Source organism: Acartia tonsa, chromosome 9 (genome assembly GCF_053477335.1).
Source record: "Acartia tonsa isolate MP-2025a chromosome 9, ASM5347733v1, whole genome shotgun sequence".
In the NCBI taxonomy this organism is placed as follows: Eukaryota; Metazoa; Arthropoda; class Copepoda; order Calanoida; family Acartiidae; genus Acartia; species Acartia tonsa.
The window spans coordinates 44,735,298-44,754,055 of NC_137268.1; the positions used below are offsets into that span (position 1 = coordinate 44,735,298).

The following is an 18,758-nucleotide window of genomic DNA, read 5'->3' on the forward strand; positions in this document are numbered from 1 at the left end:
AGGTTAGTTGTCTGTTGGTGGTAAACTTGTCTGACAAGCAGGATGTTATTGTGTAAGTTCACAATAAACATAATAATTGGTTAATAATATATTTTTAATTAATAAATAGTTAATTGATACATCTTCATAGCTACATTAACAATATATTTTGTTTGATAACTTTGTTGATCTATTATATCAACAATATGACTAATAAGACTTTTAAAAGAATTTAACTTTTGTTCAACTTTATGCTTATCACAATAAGACACCCAACCCTTTAATTACATGACTTTTGTTTAGAATTACAAAATTTGCATGGTTATGATTTGTCACTTTAAAGTATTTACTATTTGATTAAAAGGCTAGGGTCGCAGCAGTCCAACTATATTAAGTACTAAGTTTTTTTTAAAACTGAAAGTTGAATAACAATTTAACTGATTGAGTTACACTTTTCAGAAAACCTTCACATAGGTCCTAGGATGGCTTTGGGTTATTTCATCGTTAAATTGAAGTCTTCAGATAGTTTGAATACAGAGCCCCTAGATGCTACTGACGCAATTGCTAGCAGTAAATATGGCAAGCGTGATACAGCAATTGTGAGGAATTTTGTGACCCTTGTATGTATACATATAGATAGTTTGAAACATTGAGAAACGGCAAAGCATTTAAACTATTGGATTTTAGAGAAAATAAAATTGGTGGTAATAAATATAAAGTATTTCTGTCTGCACAAATAAAGTGGAGACAGGGATAGGACATGGGACAAAAAAGAATCTACTCTAGATTCTTGAGTGTTTTTGGTGGTGTTCCATCGGAACAGTTTTCAAAAATAAATTATAAATATTATAAACGTTATTTTATGATTAATTTGGCTTAATATTCCCTTTTTAACTGTATAAACTTTACCATTATCTTTCAATTGTCTTTTTATGCTGTACTATTTAGGTAAAATTAACCTAGTTTTTAATGACATATTGATGCCAAAGCGATTATATTATTTAATGTGATATATACGGAAGCAGCTATTCAACAATTTAAAAACCATTGCTCATTTGGTAGAACATACATTTAAAAGGTTTTCAAAGAATATATTTCCAATGACAGGTTACATAAAGGGATAGAAACCTTTCAATTGGACAATGGACGCAAAATTAATGTACACCCTCGATTACGATGGATGAAATTACCCCACTTTTATATTAGAATTTTTGGTAGAAAGTTTAGTAACAAAAGATTTGTAGGTACAAACCAATCAATATTTTAAAATCTTCAGGCCAACGAATGAAAGATCGTGCTTATAAAGCTTTGAGCAGTGGCATCAGTATAATTTACAGACATAGATCCCCCTACCTCACTAAAACTTTCCAATAAAGGACAATGATATAATAATTAAATCGATTGAAAACGCAAAATATCTTTTCTTTCTTACTAATAAATAAATGAACTTTATTACTTAAGAGGAAAATTATAAAAAGATTAAATCCTGTTAAAAGTATCTAATCAAAAATATTAAGGGGGGGGGGGGGGGGGAGTTCTGACACATTTGCGTAAACCTGGTGTATAGGCTTTATCTTTGGACTGAGAGGATAGGTTATTAGGGATAAAATCATTCCTATATGATGTATTTCCCCCAGATTTAAGATTTTTTGGATAGTCCTCCAGGTGGTCTCTGTATAGGTAAAAATTAAAAATAAGATTTTTTTTTTGAAGAGTTAGAGGTTAACTTATAAAACAAAATATGCTTCTTTTTGATTGTTATTCACATATTTAAAGAAAAAAAAAATTATTTTGTCTCATAAGCTGACATCTAACTCTATAAAAGAATTTTTTTTTTCATTTTTACCTGTAGAGAGACCACCTGGAGTCCTGGAGCTCCGGAACCTGGAGGCCTATCCAAAAAATCTTAAATCTGGGAGAAATTCATCATATAAGAATGATTTTATCCCTAATAACCTATCCTCTTAGTCCAAAGATAAAGCCTATACACCAGGTTTACGCAAATGTGTCAGAACTTCCCCCCCCCCCCCTTAATTCTAAAATACTTACCTAGAGAAAATTGAATGAAATTGACGTACAAACAAAATTAATGATTAAAATTTGAAGAAATACCAAAATAAGTTTTTGATACAATTTTATAAATAACAAGGATACAATCAAACCATAAAAGCGAAGCTTAACAAATAAGCAACTTTACAACCAGGGATGGCAAAATTCGGGATTTTTGTAGGTTTAATCCGCGGACAAGCAAAAGTCTCAGCTCACTATTGCCTTTTAGGACCTTTTTGTAGGCGAAAATAGCATTTTTTTTAGGTGGACTTTTGTTAAGGATTCTTGTTGACTTTTATTGGTGGTTAAAACCAGTCAAAACCAGTAAAAACCATGTGGTTTTAACTGCCCTAGACTTTTCCTGCCAACCCTGTTCACAACATATTGCCCAGGTATTTTAAGGGATAAGACATAGAACTATAAAATCAATGTACACTCAATACAAACGACTGGCATTTCGACCAAGAACTTATTGGTGGATATGTTTAGGCACTGAAGGTTTGGGCAAACCGATCAAGATTTGATAAGCTAAATATCTCGCATTAGGACAATAAATTTTTCTTTTGACTATATTTGCTCTAACGTCTATGAGATCTGTATTCGATGGGTAGCTAAAAATAGCATAAAACCGCCTAAGCATCTATATGGAGCTTCCCTAAAAAATAATGTACTAAATAAATACCTTTTGTTGGCAGAAATGGCAGTTGTCACTTGTTCGCGAACTCTGAAAAGAAAAATAAACTTTTAAAACTACCTATTCTAAAATCCAAGCAGGTTATTGACGAGAAGCTTTTGTTGCGGATGGTAAATCGTCTATTGCAGAATTTAATTTAAGTTTTTTTTTATAAAAAAAACAGCTTCTATGTGATTAAAAGTTTTTAAACAACCTAATTATAGAACATGATTATAAAACTTTGGGTACCAGTATTACACAATTCCATTTCACACCATTACAGTGTTTATAAAACTAATAAAAAGACTTCCAGACAGAATTGAAGTTCTTTTTCCATAAACTATTGGATGAATATATATTTGCCTTGGGTAATGCAGCTAGACGGACAGACAAGGACATTTGTATACATTTCTAGCAAGGCTGTAAGGACACATTTCAGTGTTCCTGAACACGATAAATTCCATGGTAATTTGGCTACCTAAATGTTCTTTATGCCTAATCAGCCGTTTAGCCATTTGTTGGCTATTTTCAAGGCAAATCCATCACGAAACCTATCTCCACATAATACTCTTTGCATAATTCGAATTTTAAGTGCCATTTACACATTGATTACGAGATGGTTGCATTCCCCCCCCCCCCCCTCTTTAAATTACCTAACCATTTAACATTTAAATAATTTATTTGGCTAAATGCAGGGAGTAGGGAATAAAACACAGTAAATAAATTGCACTGGTATCCATATTTTTATAACCACGATACCTTATTCGTTGTCTTAAATACTTCTATAAATTTTCATATGTTGCTTCCAAACTAAGAGTGTTTGATCAATAGTAGGGGTAATTTAGTTTATTATCTTGGGGACGTATATCCATTGTATTATTGTAGATACTTGGTTAAATCTTAACCTATTGCTAGCCCTTTGTCTACCTAAGCTGGGTCATTTTTAATGCTGTTTTAACCAAGACTTGAACAAGCAGTCAAGTTCTCAATTCACCCGAATTCAGATTTACAGAAATGCTGCGCTCTTAATAAAAACTTTCTTGTTTCCCCAAGGATTGAAGCAACTTAGATTTTTTTCTTTGCAATGATTTTGAATTTCAATAAGATTGGAAAACATGCTTAGAATTATAAAGACAGCTAGCAAGATAGAAAAGTAAAGATAAAAAGAAAACTTGGAAATATGAAATAGAGAAAATGGAGAAAGATAAAAATCGAGTTCAGATTCTCTCTCTCTCACTGTATCTGTACAGAAAAATCTCGCTAAACTCTTGACTGCCATTGCTCTCTTTTATAATAAATCATTTTTATAGGCACTGAATATATATTTATCTAGTTTAAGCGCGAAATACTTCCCCCCCCCCCCCCCCAATTAACTTTACAAAAATTTTCTTTAAAATATTAAAATCTTAGTTATTAGATCAACTTCTCCCATCCCCTCTTAAAGTGCTTAAGCTGTATCCTATTATATAAAGTTGTAAGCTTTTTTTTCTGTAGCGAAGGTTCTCGCGAAGCACTGAACTGATATGGCTCTCCTTTAAAGTGAAGCTTCTTATATGCCCAGGGAAGGTTTTAGACTATTTTATTTTTAGATTTAACCTGTCAGATTGTTTTAGGCTATTTTTCTGCCCCATGTATACCCTTTTTAATTAAGAGCCTCCTAGATGCTAGGGGCACAGTCGCTAGTTATATAAAAAGTATGAGTTAAATCCCTCAACCCCCAAAATAAAACTATGAACTAGACTTGATTGATTGATAAGTTAATAATTATTAAAGTATCAGCTTAATTAAAACTTATATTTTTTATAAAAAATTGGCTTCCCTTTTCTGTTGAAAACAATCTGATGGACTACATAAAAACGTGTCCAAATATGTACTACGTAACATAGCTATAGAAGTAAAAATATAAATTGCAATGTACACAATGTACAAATAAATTGAAAATTGTATTAAATGAAATCAAATGTGCCTCAAGGGAATAAGTACAAAAATAAGCAAACTACAACAAAATCAGCAATATAACTACTCCCTTTTTAGTAGCGAAGTTTCTCTAAAATAACCGTCCGAACATCCAAAACGCATTAAGTTGTCGTGGCTCCTATTTAGGGTAAACTGTTGATTTATTTTTCAAGTTACCCCTTACAAAAGAGCACAACTTACTATACAACTTACTTGATCCGCCAGTCTGTTAGTCTTTTATATATTGATATGTAATGGTAAGATTTTCTATCATCTATATTGTCCTTCTGTTATTCTTTTCCTTTCTCCCATTTTTCTTGTGACAACTGAACATATGCAAATGCTCTACAACTCACATTGTACGTTACTCCTACCATTTATTGTGCTCCGGACATAATAAATAATAATTTTTTTGTTTAAAAACTAGCGGCTGCGCCCCTAGCATCTAGATGAGCATAAAAAATAGCCTAAAACCATACCCAGACTTATTTTTTTAAAAATAAACAGCCTAAAACCATCTTAAAGCATATAAGAGGCTTCAATGTAAAGAAGAACCATATCGGTTCAGCGGTTAGAAAGATCATTCACTACTGACCAAAAAAGCTTATTATTTTATATTAAGGATTAATAGTTCTTTCTCCATAGTTTCAAGAAAAACCCTTTCAGTTTATATATTTTTTGTAATATGTATAATGTCAAATCTTCATTAAACTAAATTCACACAAATCGATTTTATATGTAGCAATTACCTACGCTTATAAATAAAATTATCCTTAAATTTTCTAAAAACTGAATGGTTGCATTAGATATGTACTTTGAAGTTGAATAAAAAATAAAAAGTATAACTGGAGAGCCTGTTCTTATATAGCCGGACCCAGCAGTCTAAAAAAAGAGAATAAATGCAAACCCCATACAAAAAAACAACCATTGATTGCAGGACCTTTATACGAAGAAGTCCTAACTGAGTATGGCATCACAAACTCATTAACGGCATAACCAGGTTATTCTAACTGCATGCCTTTTAAATGGTAAAAGCATTCCCCTTACAATTACTAAATGTAATGAAATTTTTTCTTACATTATTAATCCCTGTAACCCATTTGAGTCATTGAAAAAAAATGAAGACATGTTTATTCACTTTACGAAAACAGCATAAATGCATTAAATGTAAATTTCAAATTTCAATTTAGTTCTAAAATGCCAGGGAGGGAGGGGACATTAGACTGTGAATTACTTAAATAACTTTATAGTAAACTTGAAAAGTTTGGGTACTTTTGTCGATATTTGATTGGTTGATCCCAGACTAATCCACTAATAATTTCATCAACATGAGTGATAATTTAGTTTATCATCATTGGAGAACTATATCAATTTATCGTCCATTGTCTTATCCCTAAAGATTCCTGAGGAATGCAAACTAAAATAATCTCTTTTTCGTAAAAATACACGAAAATTTACCTTATTTTTAGGGGGTTGCCACACAGTGCTCCCCTCCCTTTTCAACTCTGGGTGTTTCTTTTCTGAGGGGGGTGTTTGGGAGTCTTGCATCTTGCTGGCTAACTCCCCGACCAGAGTAGATACCTAAATAATAAACATATGTACATTGTACATACTAGAAGTAGTAATGCACAATAGATACGACACTTCAAGAAATTTGAGGTATGGCTACCACCTATAAGTTTTATAGAGTCAAAGTAACAAAAAATACGATGGGGGCATGTTATGTATGTATTTTAATGATGCTTTTACTGTAGAAATCTTTTTTTCTTCCCCAAATAAAGTCTAGGTAAGGGGGGGGAAATATCGGTTTTTTTTCGGTTTTTTTGAAAAAAATGGGGTAAATATTAATATTTTCAAATGAAACCAAGACCAGTAGAAAGCTTACAGAAAGGACTATCAGGTCCTAAAAGGACATTATCCTAGGACTTTTAGAAGTTGGCCAAAATTGACCGCAAAAAAGTTACCGATATTTCCCCACCACCGGGGGAAATATCGGTAATTTTTTTCAACCTAAAAAAAATCGATGAAAAACGGCCAAACGGCCAGTCGAACATAAATAATCATAATTAGTATAGGTTATAGGGATTATCCACAAAAAGTTTCATAATGATCGGACTATTCCTTCTATGTTAAAAATGAATTTTTTTTGAAAGACGCGAATTTTCGATTTTTTTTTTCGAAAATTTTTTTTTTTTAAACTTAAAATTAATATTAGAAAAAAACGTATTTTATTACTTTTTAGGCCTGATCCTAAAAAAGCTCACATTGAACTATAGATTTAGACCAAAAAACATGAAAATTGATTAAAAATTGACCTCAATAATCGAATTTGAAGCAAAAGTGTCATCTTTGCAAAAAATCTTGCCTACATTTTAACCTTAAAAAAATCGATGAAAAAAGGCCAAACGACCAAACAAGCGTAATAAATCATAATTAGTATAGGTTATTGGGATTAACCACAAAAAAATTCATAAAGATCGGACTATTCCTCCTATGTCAAAAATATTTTTTTTTCAAAGGACCAGAAATTGTGATTTTTTCCTCGCAAAAATTTGCTTCAAAAAATAAAATTGATTTTGTTTTTTGTTTTTTATCTGTTCTATTCATCTTTAGGCCTAATTCTTAAAAAGTCCATATGGAATAATAGATTTGACAAAAGAAAACATGAAAACATGACCTTAAAAGTTGAATTTTAATTTCTTTTGAAATTACCGATTTTTCCCCCGGCGCCAACTTTGGTCATTTTTGAAAAAAATATTAACCCGATTTTAAAGCTCTCAACGGATTTGGAAAAAGCGGGCAATTTCTAGTTCAAAAAGTTTTTCAGATCAGCTCTAGGTCTTACCAATTTTTGTGTAGGTCGATCTTTACACACCTACTAAAAAATATTTGGAAAAAAATTTTTTTTCGTCCGACTTTGAGACCCAATAAGTACCCTTAATATTCATCTCACAAAAAATTCATTTTATACTTTTTTGTAGGCAATTTAATAAGGAACAAATTTGCTTTTATGTTTTTTTCTGTCATTTGAAAGGAACATGGAGAAAAAGGTCATTTAATGAAGGTAGGTCGAAATTACCGAGAATAGCCCCTTACCGAAACTTCCCCCCCTTACCCTAATACATTGTGATTGAATGGAAAATATTTAATTTTTACATAAGTTTCTTGACAAGACTCTTCACCTTATTTGCCCCTCGTTCTCCAGTTTCAAGACTTGAACCTTCCGTCAGCTTTTTCTGCAGCCGATTCAAACTAGCATCTAAAAAACATTTTAAACAGATAAAATTCAAAATTATTATTGTACTTGTATTTTCAATAGTTAAAGGCATAGCTACTATATAACTCGAGTATGTCGGTAAGTTACTCCGTCAAAGTAAGTTATGAATTGTACAGACTTTACTCAAAATAATTCTTCAGAGATTTTCTACAATATTGAACTAAACTTCAAATCTATTTCCATATGAATACAGATAAATAGATATCAAAACCAAACTGCTAAGAAGGCAAATAACAACGGATTCCTAATGGACCTGTCATAGAAAAATACCCCAGAAAAGAAATTACATTTTACATAACTGTACAAAATGATATTCTGTATTTTTATTGTGTATTACATTGTATAACTTAATTACAAAATAAACCTGCAGTAAATAAAGAACCAATTTCCGAAATTTATTACTGAAATCAGGGTTCCGGAGCCGGAGCCGGGAGCCGTGAGCAGCAACATTTTTGGTGGAGCCGGAGCCGTATTTTTCGTTAAAAACGGCTCCGGACTAGCTAAAATGATTTTTTAAAGTAATATTATAATTTGGCAACGGTCTATTTCCATATAATAAACTGAAAAACTATTGTTACTTAACAAATAGACACACATCCTTCTACTTTTATATAGCTTTAATCAAATAAAAGCAAAATATTTTATATTATTTATTTTATCTTATCAAATTCAATAATGAAAAAAAATTTATATATTAATTTTAAGGTAGGATCCGGAGCCGGAGCCGGAGCCGCATCAAAATTATACGGCTCCGACACTCTGACTGAAATGTTCATTTTTTTAACCAGCTTATACCAACAACAGATCTATAGTATAGAATAGATGTATATATATACAGATAATTACCTCCCTTCCTTTTTCAAAGACAAGTGACACCATTAGTTGATTTTAAATGACCCAATAGAAAGGTTGCACAAGGCGATTGCGATGGGGGAGATACAGTTATTTAACCCTTTCTCCGTCTAGTGTTTTACTCTAATATACTAACAACGAAATTAATTAAGAAAAAGATTACGAAACCTATACGAGACTCTTATCTGTCGTTAGGGGGCAACACTTAGATAAATTGAATACTTTTTTATTTTAGATTTATTTCACTTTTTGGTTAAACCCCTAATTTTTAACTTTCTTCCTTTTATCATATCACATTCCAATTATACTTTTTTATTTTTGCATAAATATTGCATGAGTAAAAATGGCTAAAATAAATTTTCATAATAACAATACTTTTCTTTGAAAAGTGCAAAGAAAAACACATTTGCTCTGCAAATAAAACCCTTTTCTTAAATTTGATTCAAAGAAAAATAAACATTTATCTATGTACACTTTTTTATACACTCTCCAATTCTATCTGAGACTGGATGTAGATTCGTAGAATATACGTGGATAATAAGACAGGGGGAAAATTGTCGTAAATTTCAGTTACTAACATGGACATCACTTATTAGTCAGTTCGTTCATTCAGTAGAAGTGGGGTAAAGGTGGTGGATGGAAATGATCAGTATTTTAGCCAGCTACAAGTTACAGCTTATTAGACTAAATGGTCATATCCAAGCTTATTTAATGGTGTTTTGTGATGGCACGAGGGCGGTTTCCGTAGTGCCACGTTTACTTAACTATTTATCTTAAGACTAAATTTAACAATTGGTTGGTTCAGATTTTGTATTTGGAAACCACTCGTCCATGTGCTTAATGAGAAAAGCTCATAGTCTGATCTAAGCTATATTAGTCTATGATGCTAGTCTCACATATATACCCTATTTCCCTTTAGTCCATTGTTTAATATCTATATAACAAGTTATACCTATTTTAGGCAGTGATTTTCTGATACTGAATCAAAGTGACCATGTGACCTATACAATGCTCTCCTGGAAAGCTAAGTGCAGGTAAGAGTTGGTTATCTAGGTAGCTTTTAAATAAAGCAAAGTTTTACTCCATAATTCTTATTTAAGTCTGTAATTTGACGAAGCTACTCTATAACTAATTATATTCTTAAAAGAATCAAAGCTACTCTACAATTAGTTTTATAGGTCGGTTTTTGGGGTTACAATTTTAATATAAATTAGGAATTAAAACTTGATTACTTTATGATTTTATTGGCATAGTAAAATGAATTAAATAATTACACATCAAATTGTCTTTTACATAATAAGAAATAATACTAGATATATACATTAATAATATAAATATGTACAACATTAAATTAAACATATCTTTATAAGTTTATTCTATGCAGCAAATGCATTCAGTAAAGAATAAAAGCTGAGATAATTCCATTGGGGTAAAATCCTTTATGTCATTAATTAGGGGCTCAAAGTCTTTCAAAGCTGGACTTTTCTTAACAAGCTTAAGTAATTTAGTTACTTGGCCAGGTTTAAAACCTTTATGTGCTTTCCTATCTTGAAGACACATACCAATAAGATTAGCTATTTGAATAGATCTTCCTAAAGGAACCAATGAGTCAAAGTCTATGACATTATTCTCAGTTTGGCAAGATGAATCTATCTTTTCAGGTATAGCCTCGAAGATAGCATTTAAATCAACTTCAGGCATTTCAAGAAGTAAAGTTATAGGATCCATATTGATAAGTTAAAGTTAAATTAATTAAATAGTTTAAATATAATTTTGCCTGTGAGTATGGTGAGGGTTAATGATTACTTCCAAGCTTGAAGATGGAGAGTAAACCAAAAATAGACATGACATACTGGGAATTCTGGATTTTATATATACTACAGAGAGAACCGCATAGAGAGCATATTTAGCATCCCCTCAGGAGAATCCTCTGGAAGGAAAGAAGCTCCATTCTTTCCCTTTAAGCTTTCCCTTAGCCCTTACATTCAATGGATGTTCCCCAAATAGTATTGCAGGGGAATATTAAAAATAGGTACTTTATTTAGGGGAATATCAAACATTACCTTGACCTATTGACCTAGTGACCTTGTGTACTTGTCCTTGCAGTACATTGACCGGTCATTAACCTATTGTACTGCAAAGTATGATGCAATATCGAATTTTCCATTTTAAGACAAGAATAGACATGTTTAAACAGGAATAGGTACTTATTTAAGGGGGGAATATTCTACAGTACATTGACCTGTCAATGACCTATTGTACTTGTCATAACAGTACATTGACCTGTCAATGACCCTTGTATTGCAAAGTATGATGCAATATCAATTTTCCATTTAAATACCAGAAAAGAATGATAAAAGATTAATATTAACATGGCAAGGACTCGACCAATGGTTCCAGAGAAAATGTTTAAATTTCAATTTAATTTATGATGAGATATCATATACCCCTTTCAACAAATACAACTATTTTTACTTATTTTACTATTTTTACTATATTTGTTTCTTTTAGGTGGTGGTGTGGAGCACAGTGGTGTATCTTGCTGTTGATGCCCGCTTCAACATCATTAGCTCCAGAACGTCGGGAGTGATGATGTAACCATCCAGTGTTGTACCATCTGGAGTCTCTAGTGGATACAGGTATGCAGCTTCACAGTAGTGTTGGTTACTGAATATCTCATTGGTGGATATGGAGATCTGAGGTATAATGTCGTCCTTAAGATGTTGGGGAAGGTGGGTAAGCACAATATCTATTAAATTGTGGAGGTCTTGGAGGGTATGTAAGGTTTTGTAGATTAGTGGTGTCATAGGCTGGATTAATGGATGGGTGATTAGTAATTGGCTAATTGGGTGGTTAGGGTTAAGGAGATATAGGGGTTTAATATCATTCAGCTTTTGAATGGGTTCTGGGTTATAATTGACGTTGATGGTGACTGCTTCATGGTGAAGGGGACAGGTTGGTTGCATCATTTCGGTGGGAAGGTTTATTGTAAAAATAATTCTATTTAATTGGACTAAGGTTGGGTTGAGTCTGTGTGGAGTAGGGGCAGGTTGTAGGTTACATTCTGGAGGGTTGGATGATAGGGATACCATTGTATTGGTTTGGTATGAGGGTAGGTTGAAACCTTGGGTTTGTAGGGTGTCTAGAATGTACAGACCATATCCCTGCTGGTTGTCTGTCCTCATGGTAATCTTGTTGCCGGCTCTTTCATAAAATTGTGTGTCGGGCCTATCACTGTGTTTCCGGTTGATTCTGTATATTTGGGCTGTGAGGGTAGGAACTGAGTAGCCCCTTAAATAATTTATTGATGCTTGATTCATAAATATGGTTTTATCTTCGATGTAGGTGATTGGTTGGTTTGGGTAGGTGTGGTTCATCAAGATACTACTTTGTAGGGTTGGATACTTAAAAATAGGGAAGGACGTGGTGGGTGTAAATCTCTCCACAAAGCCAGTATTTTCATATAAATAAAGGTTTTGATTTGTATTCATCAGTAGTTCAGCTTCTTGATGTACATTTCCTATTTCAGGTTGGTCCGCCACTTGGTGGTCTTCTGCCTCCATGAGTTGTACCAGTATATCCACTGCTTCTTCAACCTCATCTGGTGGGACAGCTCTAAAATCTCGTACCTGTAAGTTCTGTAACCTGACTAATTCTAAATATATAAAAATAATAAAATGTAATATTTATAATATATTGTTCGTTTCTAGTTTTTTTTTGTTCTTATTATTTCAGATAAAATTTATTTTTTTAGAGTAAAGAATGTGCTTAAAATGTATAAGATATGTTCAAAAATGTCCGTTGGTCTGTAATGCTAGGGACATATTTAGATAGAAGCAACTATTTCATATTATATTTGTTCAGTTATTTCCGAAAATTGAGTTGTCATAGCAATTTTAAAATGTCGTCTTCTGTACCGGAACTTTTTTTTAAAAAAATATTTACCTTGTCCGTTCAGGATATTGGGGTCTTCGTTTTCTCCTATTTTTTTGTTTTAATTTTTTTTTATTTTAAAATAGACTTAAAAGAGACTTAAAGTTTACCTTAATACATATGGATATATCTATCTATATTATACATTATTTTTTTTTAGGGAGAAATTAAATAATACATATCTATTCCTTTATGAATGAAAGATTAAATTACCCTAACTCTTCTCAGTTAATATTTGTAGATCATAGAAATAAGTTAAAATGTCCGTTAGCTGGGATCCATATAAAGATTTTCGTATAATATCCACTGAAAAATCATCGACCATTGTGGCTACCTCCACTAATTGGTATGCTGAGGAAAGAAGAGCCGAACCTATGCTAGCTGTAAAAAGATTGGAAGATATTGTTCCTAATGGGTAATAATAAATTTTTTTTTTAAAACTAGGATTTATATTTAGTGTTTTATTTTACTTGTTAACCCTTATTTTATTCCTAGAATCTCTACTGACAATCTCATGTTTGATTGGGCTGAGACTGAGAAAATACTATTATTTTCTCAAGCCATCATCTGGCTACTACTGCTTCTAATTTTAGTAGCTTTATTTGCTGGTAATATTATTTTATTTCCTTATTTTAGAGTAGCCGCGCTACAAAAGAAATGTTTATATCTTAAAATTTGAGTGTAATAATTTCAATCAATAAGTCAATTTAAAAATTCCATTAAGTTAAATTCATTTGTTATGATTTTAAAGTTTAGATTTCTTGATAAATTGTTTCCCATTACTTTTATGGGGAAGTGAGAGTGTTTATGAAAAGGGGGAAATAAAAAGGGAGTGGGGTAGAATTATAGATAAATGTCAGATAATTTGAAGTCCTTATCATTTCTTTGAAATATAAACATAATTGATCATTTCAAATTTAAGCTATTATATATTTTTTTATAACTAGGATTTAAATTGAAGTTTTCTTAGTTTACATTTAAAGATTCTAGATCCCAAAATTTCCCTATGTCCCTTAAAAAAACTTTTAATTCCTTGTGTTCGTTTAATTAAAATAATACGGAAGCTTTAACACTTATCATTGTTGATATTTATGCGCGGCATTTTGGCGCATATTCTTTCCCATGCGTTGCGTAGTTACTATTATTGCGCATATCTTAATAACTCTGTTTTCTCTTTGTAGTTTGTTGTTCTGTGACCAAACAAGGGAGAAAAAAATACAAAAGAACTGAAGAAAATAATCTTGCAGAACCCTGTCCCTGCCGTAGTACTCCCGTGTAGATTTTTTTGTAAAAGTGTGATTGTTTTCATGAATCTTATGCAACTTTTATAGATATTGTGTTGATAAAATTATCTTTTAAAGTTTGTTTCTTTATATTGACATATCTCTGTATGTTGTTAATTTCGAAAATTTTTGTTTTATGTTTTCTTTTATTTTTCAGATTTAAAATTAAAAATTTTTTTGTTTAAAATATGGGGAATGAGTTCTACGAACGTTGGTGGCTCACCCTTGAGAGGCCTAAAAAGGTGCAGCCTCCTAATTTGGATAACATAAAAACCGCCAGTCCCCCTGGAGTGGATACATCAACTACTACATCACCTATAATTCATCCCAAAATTGTGATTGGTGTACAAGAAGATCATGTATCCATAGATGTAGAAGGTGCCCTTGGTATTGGCTTTGGATCAAGTCTTGGACTGACGAGCATTATTGGAGCTGTTTGTTATTGTATGTAAGTTATTTTAATCTCTTTGTTTAAAATATTTGTTTCTACTATGAAATGTGTATAATATTTTAAGAAAAAATAATTAGTAGTTTTTTTTCTATCAAAAATGGTAAGAGATGAATTATTTGAAATATTTTAGATTCAATGCTATTTAATTGGTCTATGTAATAATATTGGGCAACTTATTTTGTCGGCTAAAGTCCACTTATATTTTATAATGTAATTAGTCATTAGTGTGACTTAATTAATTTATCACTTTCAGCTGGAGGAAGAAGAGGCGTTCACCAAATCCTGACCCGCAGGTTGGCCGTTCTCATGAAGCTTCAGAGGCTGGTCGCCCCCTTGGACGGAGGCCGGAGAGCTCCCAGGCCCCCGTGAACCATCGCCAGGGGTGTAATAATGCTCTACCTGGGCAGCCTCCGGTTCTCCCCAAGGCCCTCCCTCAAAACAAGAGAGATGATACTGGTAGTGGAGCCGCGATATTGCCTGTGACATCTCCATCAAAGGAGGTAAAAAAAACTAATTTTTTTTGTGTGTTCAAATCTGTCCATTTTCTTTTACAAAAAAAATACTTAGATAAAAGTATAGAGGCCATATTAAACATATTTCATATATTCTAGTAATGATAAAAAAAATTAACAAAGCTCCAAATTTAAAATATTCATTGCCCCTAGCTTAAGGAAATATTACCTATTACTAATAATAGAAAGTGCTTTATTCCCTAAAATACTGTATAGGATTTATATGTTCTTTTCTTTTCCTACTACACTTTTTAAATTTTAATAGTTGTGATTAAAGTGTTTAGCTAGAAGGTGACGTTTTTGTTAGGGGACTGGTTCGAATCCCGGTATAAAGTGAAAGCTCTAATTAAAATAAAACTGAAATATAATTTTACTTGTAGTAGCTATGAGAAATAATCTGCGTATTTTTTTTCTTAAACACATACCCAAAAGTTGCATAGTTTGTCTACAGATACTGTCTGTCCGTTGGTATGTCTGTCAGTCTACCCATATCTCCGTTAAAATTTTGTTTGGATAGATACAAACTTAGTAAATGTATTATTTTAGGTAGTTATTTTATTTAGGAAAGATCAGTTCTGTATCCTGCTTAATAAAAAAAATCTCTTAAATTTTAGGTGTAAAAACTGATGTAATTGTTTTCTTAATAGTATTTTTTTAACAAATGTTTATTTCTAGGATTCTTCCCAAAATACCAATCTGGTTTCTGGCAGAAGCGGAGCCAAGTATGTCCATTATCAAGATAAAGTTGAGAATCCAGCAACCGGTAATTCCAATCTGGCCAAAAATGTGGAAAAGGACGCACAAGCTGTTAGAGCTTATCTTGGTAAGGAGAAAGTAAATACTCAGTGTTCAGATACTGAAAAAGATGTTCAGCCTGATAATTCCATGAGATCTGGTATACTTGGTGGTCTGACTATGTTGGATCATGTTCAGGAAGAGACCTACAGAAGTCAGCTGGCAAACCTGGATGAAGAAGCAAACCTGTCTTCCGTGGAGAATGGAACCTTTATACCTACCAGTATGTCCACTCCTCTGCCCAAGCAAGCTGAAACTGAGAAAGATCTGGGAGATGATACTGTTGTCCAGAAATGTCCCGAGCCTGTCAAGGACTTACCTGCAAACCAAGAAGATGCCGACTTCAATGGCTATACCAATGAGGTATGTTAAAATGTGAGTAAATTTACCTTATAGAATACCTTAGTTGGGTATTTTGTGTATGGTTTACCTGTTGGTTTAAACCTGTGTGTGTGTTTGAGTGTGTGTGTGTAATACATATGTTTTACCTGCTGGTTTTCAATATGTGTGTGAGTGTGTGTAAAATTTACCAATACAAATTATTTATTAGTATTGATACTAGATGAAAAACAAGATACTTTCAATTTTTTAATTTTCATACATTATTTTATTTTCTAGGATGTAGCTGAAAGTTCAAAGAGACTGGACAAGATGCGAAGGTTCTTTGCAGGCCTTGGGAAGGTGTTAAATCAATCTTCTCCCGAAGATTCCAATAAAACTGACATTCCATTACAAGAATTCCGCAGGGCTAGCACCCGATCTTCCAGAAAAGTATTTCAAAATTTAAATGAAGAACATATGAAACAGTGTCAGAAATAACTTATAATTACCTTGTCAAATTAAACTGTGTTTATTTATTCCATGTCAAAAGAGGAATAATTTATCTAAAATTTGTGAAGTATTTCTAACCAAAGAAACGTGATAAAATCTATCTAAAAAAATTACCTATGCTCATTTTCTTAAAATCATGTAACAAACCTTAAGTTAAAGTAAACTATACAATTATTATAGTTACGGACAATATGTGCTAGATTCTATTTTAAATACTTTGTTTAAATCAAGCTGTACAAGTTTTAAAAGTATTCCTTGCACTCCATATATTAGAAGATATTTATTTTTGTTATTTTAACGTTGTTGAAATTTTTTACTACTAGTTGAATCTCTTGTTAAGTAAATGTACAATACCTACGCTTAGATATTACAAACGCTTATGTAACATGTACCTAAAAGTGGTTAGATATATGGTTATCCTAATTACAATTTATATATCTTACTATTTTGAAATATGTAGTTAGCTGCTTAGCTAACCTGGCTAAAAGAAATAATATTCCTTATTAATATGTACCTAAGATATACATTACTGGTTAGCAAGATTGTTATTCTTGTTTTAATTATGTAAAAGTTTTGAATTCATATATATCTTGCAAGCAAGGATATATTAAAGATTTTTATATTTATATTTGCCTTTAAAGTTCTTTTCTTAAAGTTTTCTCAATGTTTAGTAAGGTCAATGTATGGATTTCTATTACATAGACCTGATAAGATATGCTTGTTAAAATTTTGTTTTCCAATAACAATTATTACTTTTTGTAAGGTAAATCTAACGAGTTTTTTTTTTAATGTATAGTCAAAACTATTGCAAGCTATTTTTTTTCAATTAAGATGTTTTACCTTATACTTGGATTTTAATTACCTTATACTTGGATTTTAAATTTTAAACACTTTTTATCAAAAAATATTTTTATGCACTTTCGATTTTCGATATTTATGTTCACTGTACATACTATTTAACGTACCTACAAAATTTAAACTAAAGATTTTATAACTACCAAGCTTATTTATTTTGTACTTATTAAAGTCACATTATTTTATTTTCACGTATTCATTTAAATGCAGAGTTTCCTTTGCTAGGAGCGCAGCTGCTCTTTATGTATAAGTTAACTTATTTGAACCTCTGTTACTATATCTATATTTACTTGTTAATTTTTTTTCGGACCTTTATAAATAAAAATACCACCAAAAAAATTTCTTTTGATTATTCATATATATTTTTTTTCAGAAAAAAAAATGTTTGTTTTTTTAAAAAAATTAAAAAAATGCCTAGAAGAGGAAAGAGGTCTCTGTGTATCTGATTAGGCATATTGCCAAAGTCAAAGTAAGACTAAATATCAATTTACCCTTGTTTATTACAATTAATACCTAATTTCAAAGACAACTTTTGATTGATACCTTAAATATTGGCTACAAAGAAAAGTATTAGGTATTTTTTATAATTGAGATTAGTAAAAAGATTTTTGTTAGTTTTTTTGTTGTAATAAAACTATTTTACTTAATAAAATACTTTATTAAGTATAATTACCCCTTTCAGCAAAAAAAATTAGCGAAAATTTGTTTGTATTATGAAAATAGATTTATGATAAGAGTTTATTGTTATTATTATAACAATGTATGAGTATGATGTTAGATATTTAAGGTCAATTTGGCTTATGAATTTTATTATAAAATAACGAGTGTATTAGCTTTTTTTGTTATTTTTTTTAAAAAAAATACTGTTTGGTATAATTATTAGTGGTTAATTGTAATAAGTCTATTGCTAATCTTATACAAGATGGGGAAATGCGTGATATTTATACTACTGTGTGTCATATTGTTATATATTGTGACGTATGACATTATTTTAGTGTAAATTTAGGTTAGTTTGTAGCGTTTTTTTAACAAATTTGAAGTAAAGGGTTTATCATCATATATAGGTGATAATGCATTATTAGATAATGAGTTTTCATAGAGAATGATTTCTCTATTCCTTTTTAGTAACAATACCTTATTGGGCTTTAAAATTATTGTCATTTGAGTTTTTTGAAATGCTTTGAATATTAAAGAGGCTTTTTCAATATGACTTTGAGTTGTCGCTATAGTAAGCCATGAGGGTGTGTGGTATTTGTTAAAGTTAAAAACATATTCTTTATTTTTAATTTCTGGATCAATGGCATTAAGCCTT

The 18,758-nt window shown here is 31.4% G+C and overlaps 3 protein-coding genes and 1 long non-coding RNA gene across 5 annotated transcripts in view; 3 read left to right on the forward strand and 1 right to left on the reverse strand.

The window, feature by feature from the left end:
* Positions 1-18,758, reverse strand: part of Mical (Molecule interacting with CasL) — a 237,842-nt gene that overhangs the window by 56,865 nt on the left and 162,219 nt on the right. The window contains exons 34-36 of the mRNA XM_080171110.1: positions 7,840-7,916; positions 6,116-6,238; positions 2,711-2,752 (exon numbers count right to left, since the gene is read on the reverse strand). Coding sequence (XP_080027236.1) covers positions 2,711-2,752; positions 6,116-6,238; positions 7,840-7,916 — 242 coding nt within the window. The remainder of the gene's footprint in view (positions 1-2,710; positions 2,753-6,115; positions 6,239-7,839; positions 7,917-18,758) is intronic.
* LOC145329042 (uncharacterized) lies at positions 9,682-12,737 on the forward strand. The gene is made up of 3 exons (XR_013882756.1): positions 9,682-9,820; positions 11,298-11,425; positions 12,316-12,737. It is a non-coding gene; the product is annotated as an uncharacterized LOC145329042 (long non-coding RNA).
* Positions 12,779-14,105, forward strand: LOC145329041 (uncharacterized). The gene is made up of 3 exons (XM_080173059.1): positions 12,779-13,134; positions 13,215-13,327; positions 13,901-14,105. The coding sequence occupies exons 1-3, from the start codon at positions 12,980-12,982 to the stop codon at positions 13,996-13,998; spliced, it is 366 nt and encodes a 121-aa protein (XP_080029185.1). The 5' UTR covers positions 12,779-12,979; the 3' UTR covers positions 13,999-14,105.
* Positions 14,139-17,744, forward strand: LOC145329040 (uncharacterized). Of its 2 annotated transcripts, none has more exons than XM_080173057.1 (4): positions 14,139-14,450; positions 14,707-14,953; positions 15,641-16,123; positions 16,379-17,744. In XM_080173057.1, the coding sequence occupies exons 1-4, from the start codon at positions 14,191-14,193 to the stop codon at positions 16,577-16,579; spliced, it is 1,191 nt and encodes a 396-aa protein (XP_080029183.1). In that variant the 5' UTR covers positions 14,139-14,190; the 3' UTR covers positions 16,580-17,744. The 2 variants fall into 2 exon arrangements, with proteins under 2 accessions (XP_080029183.1, XP_080029184.1); XM_080173058.1 differs by having other exon boundaries at positions 14,140-14,450; positions 15,641-16,135; positions 16,379-16,513.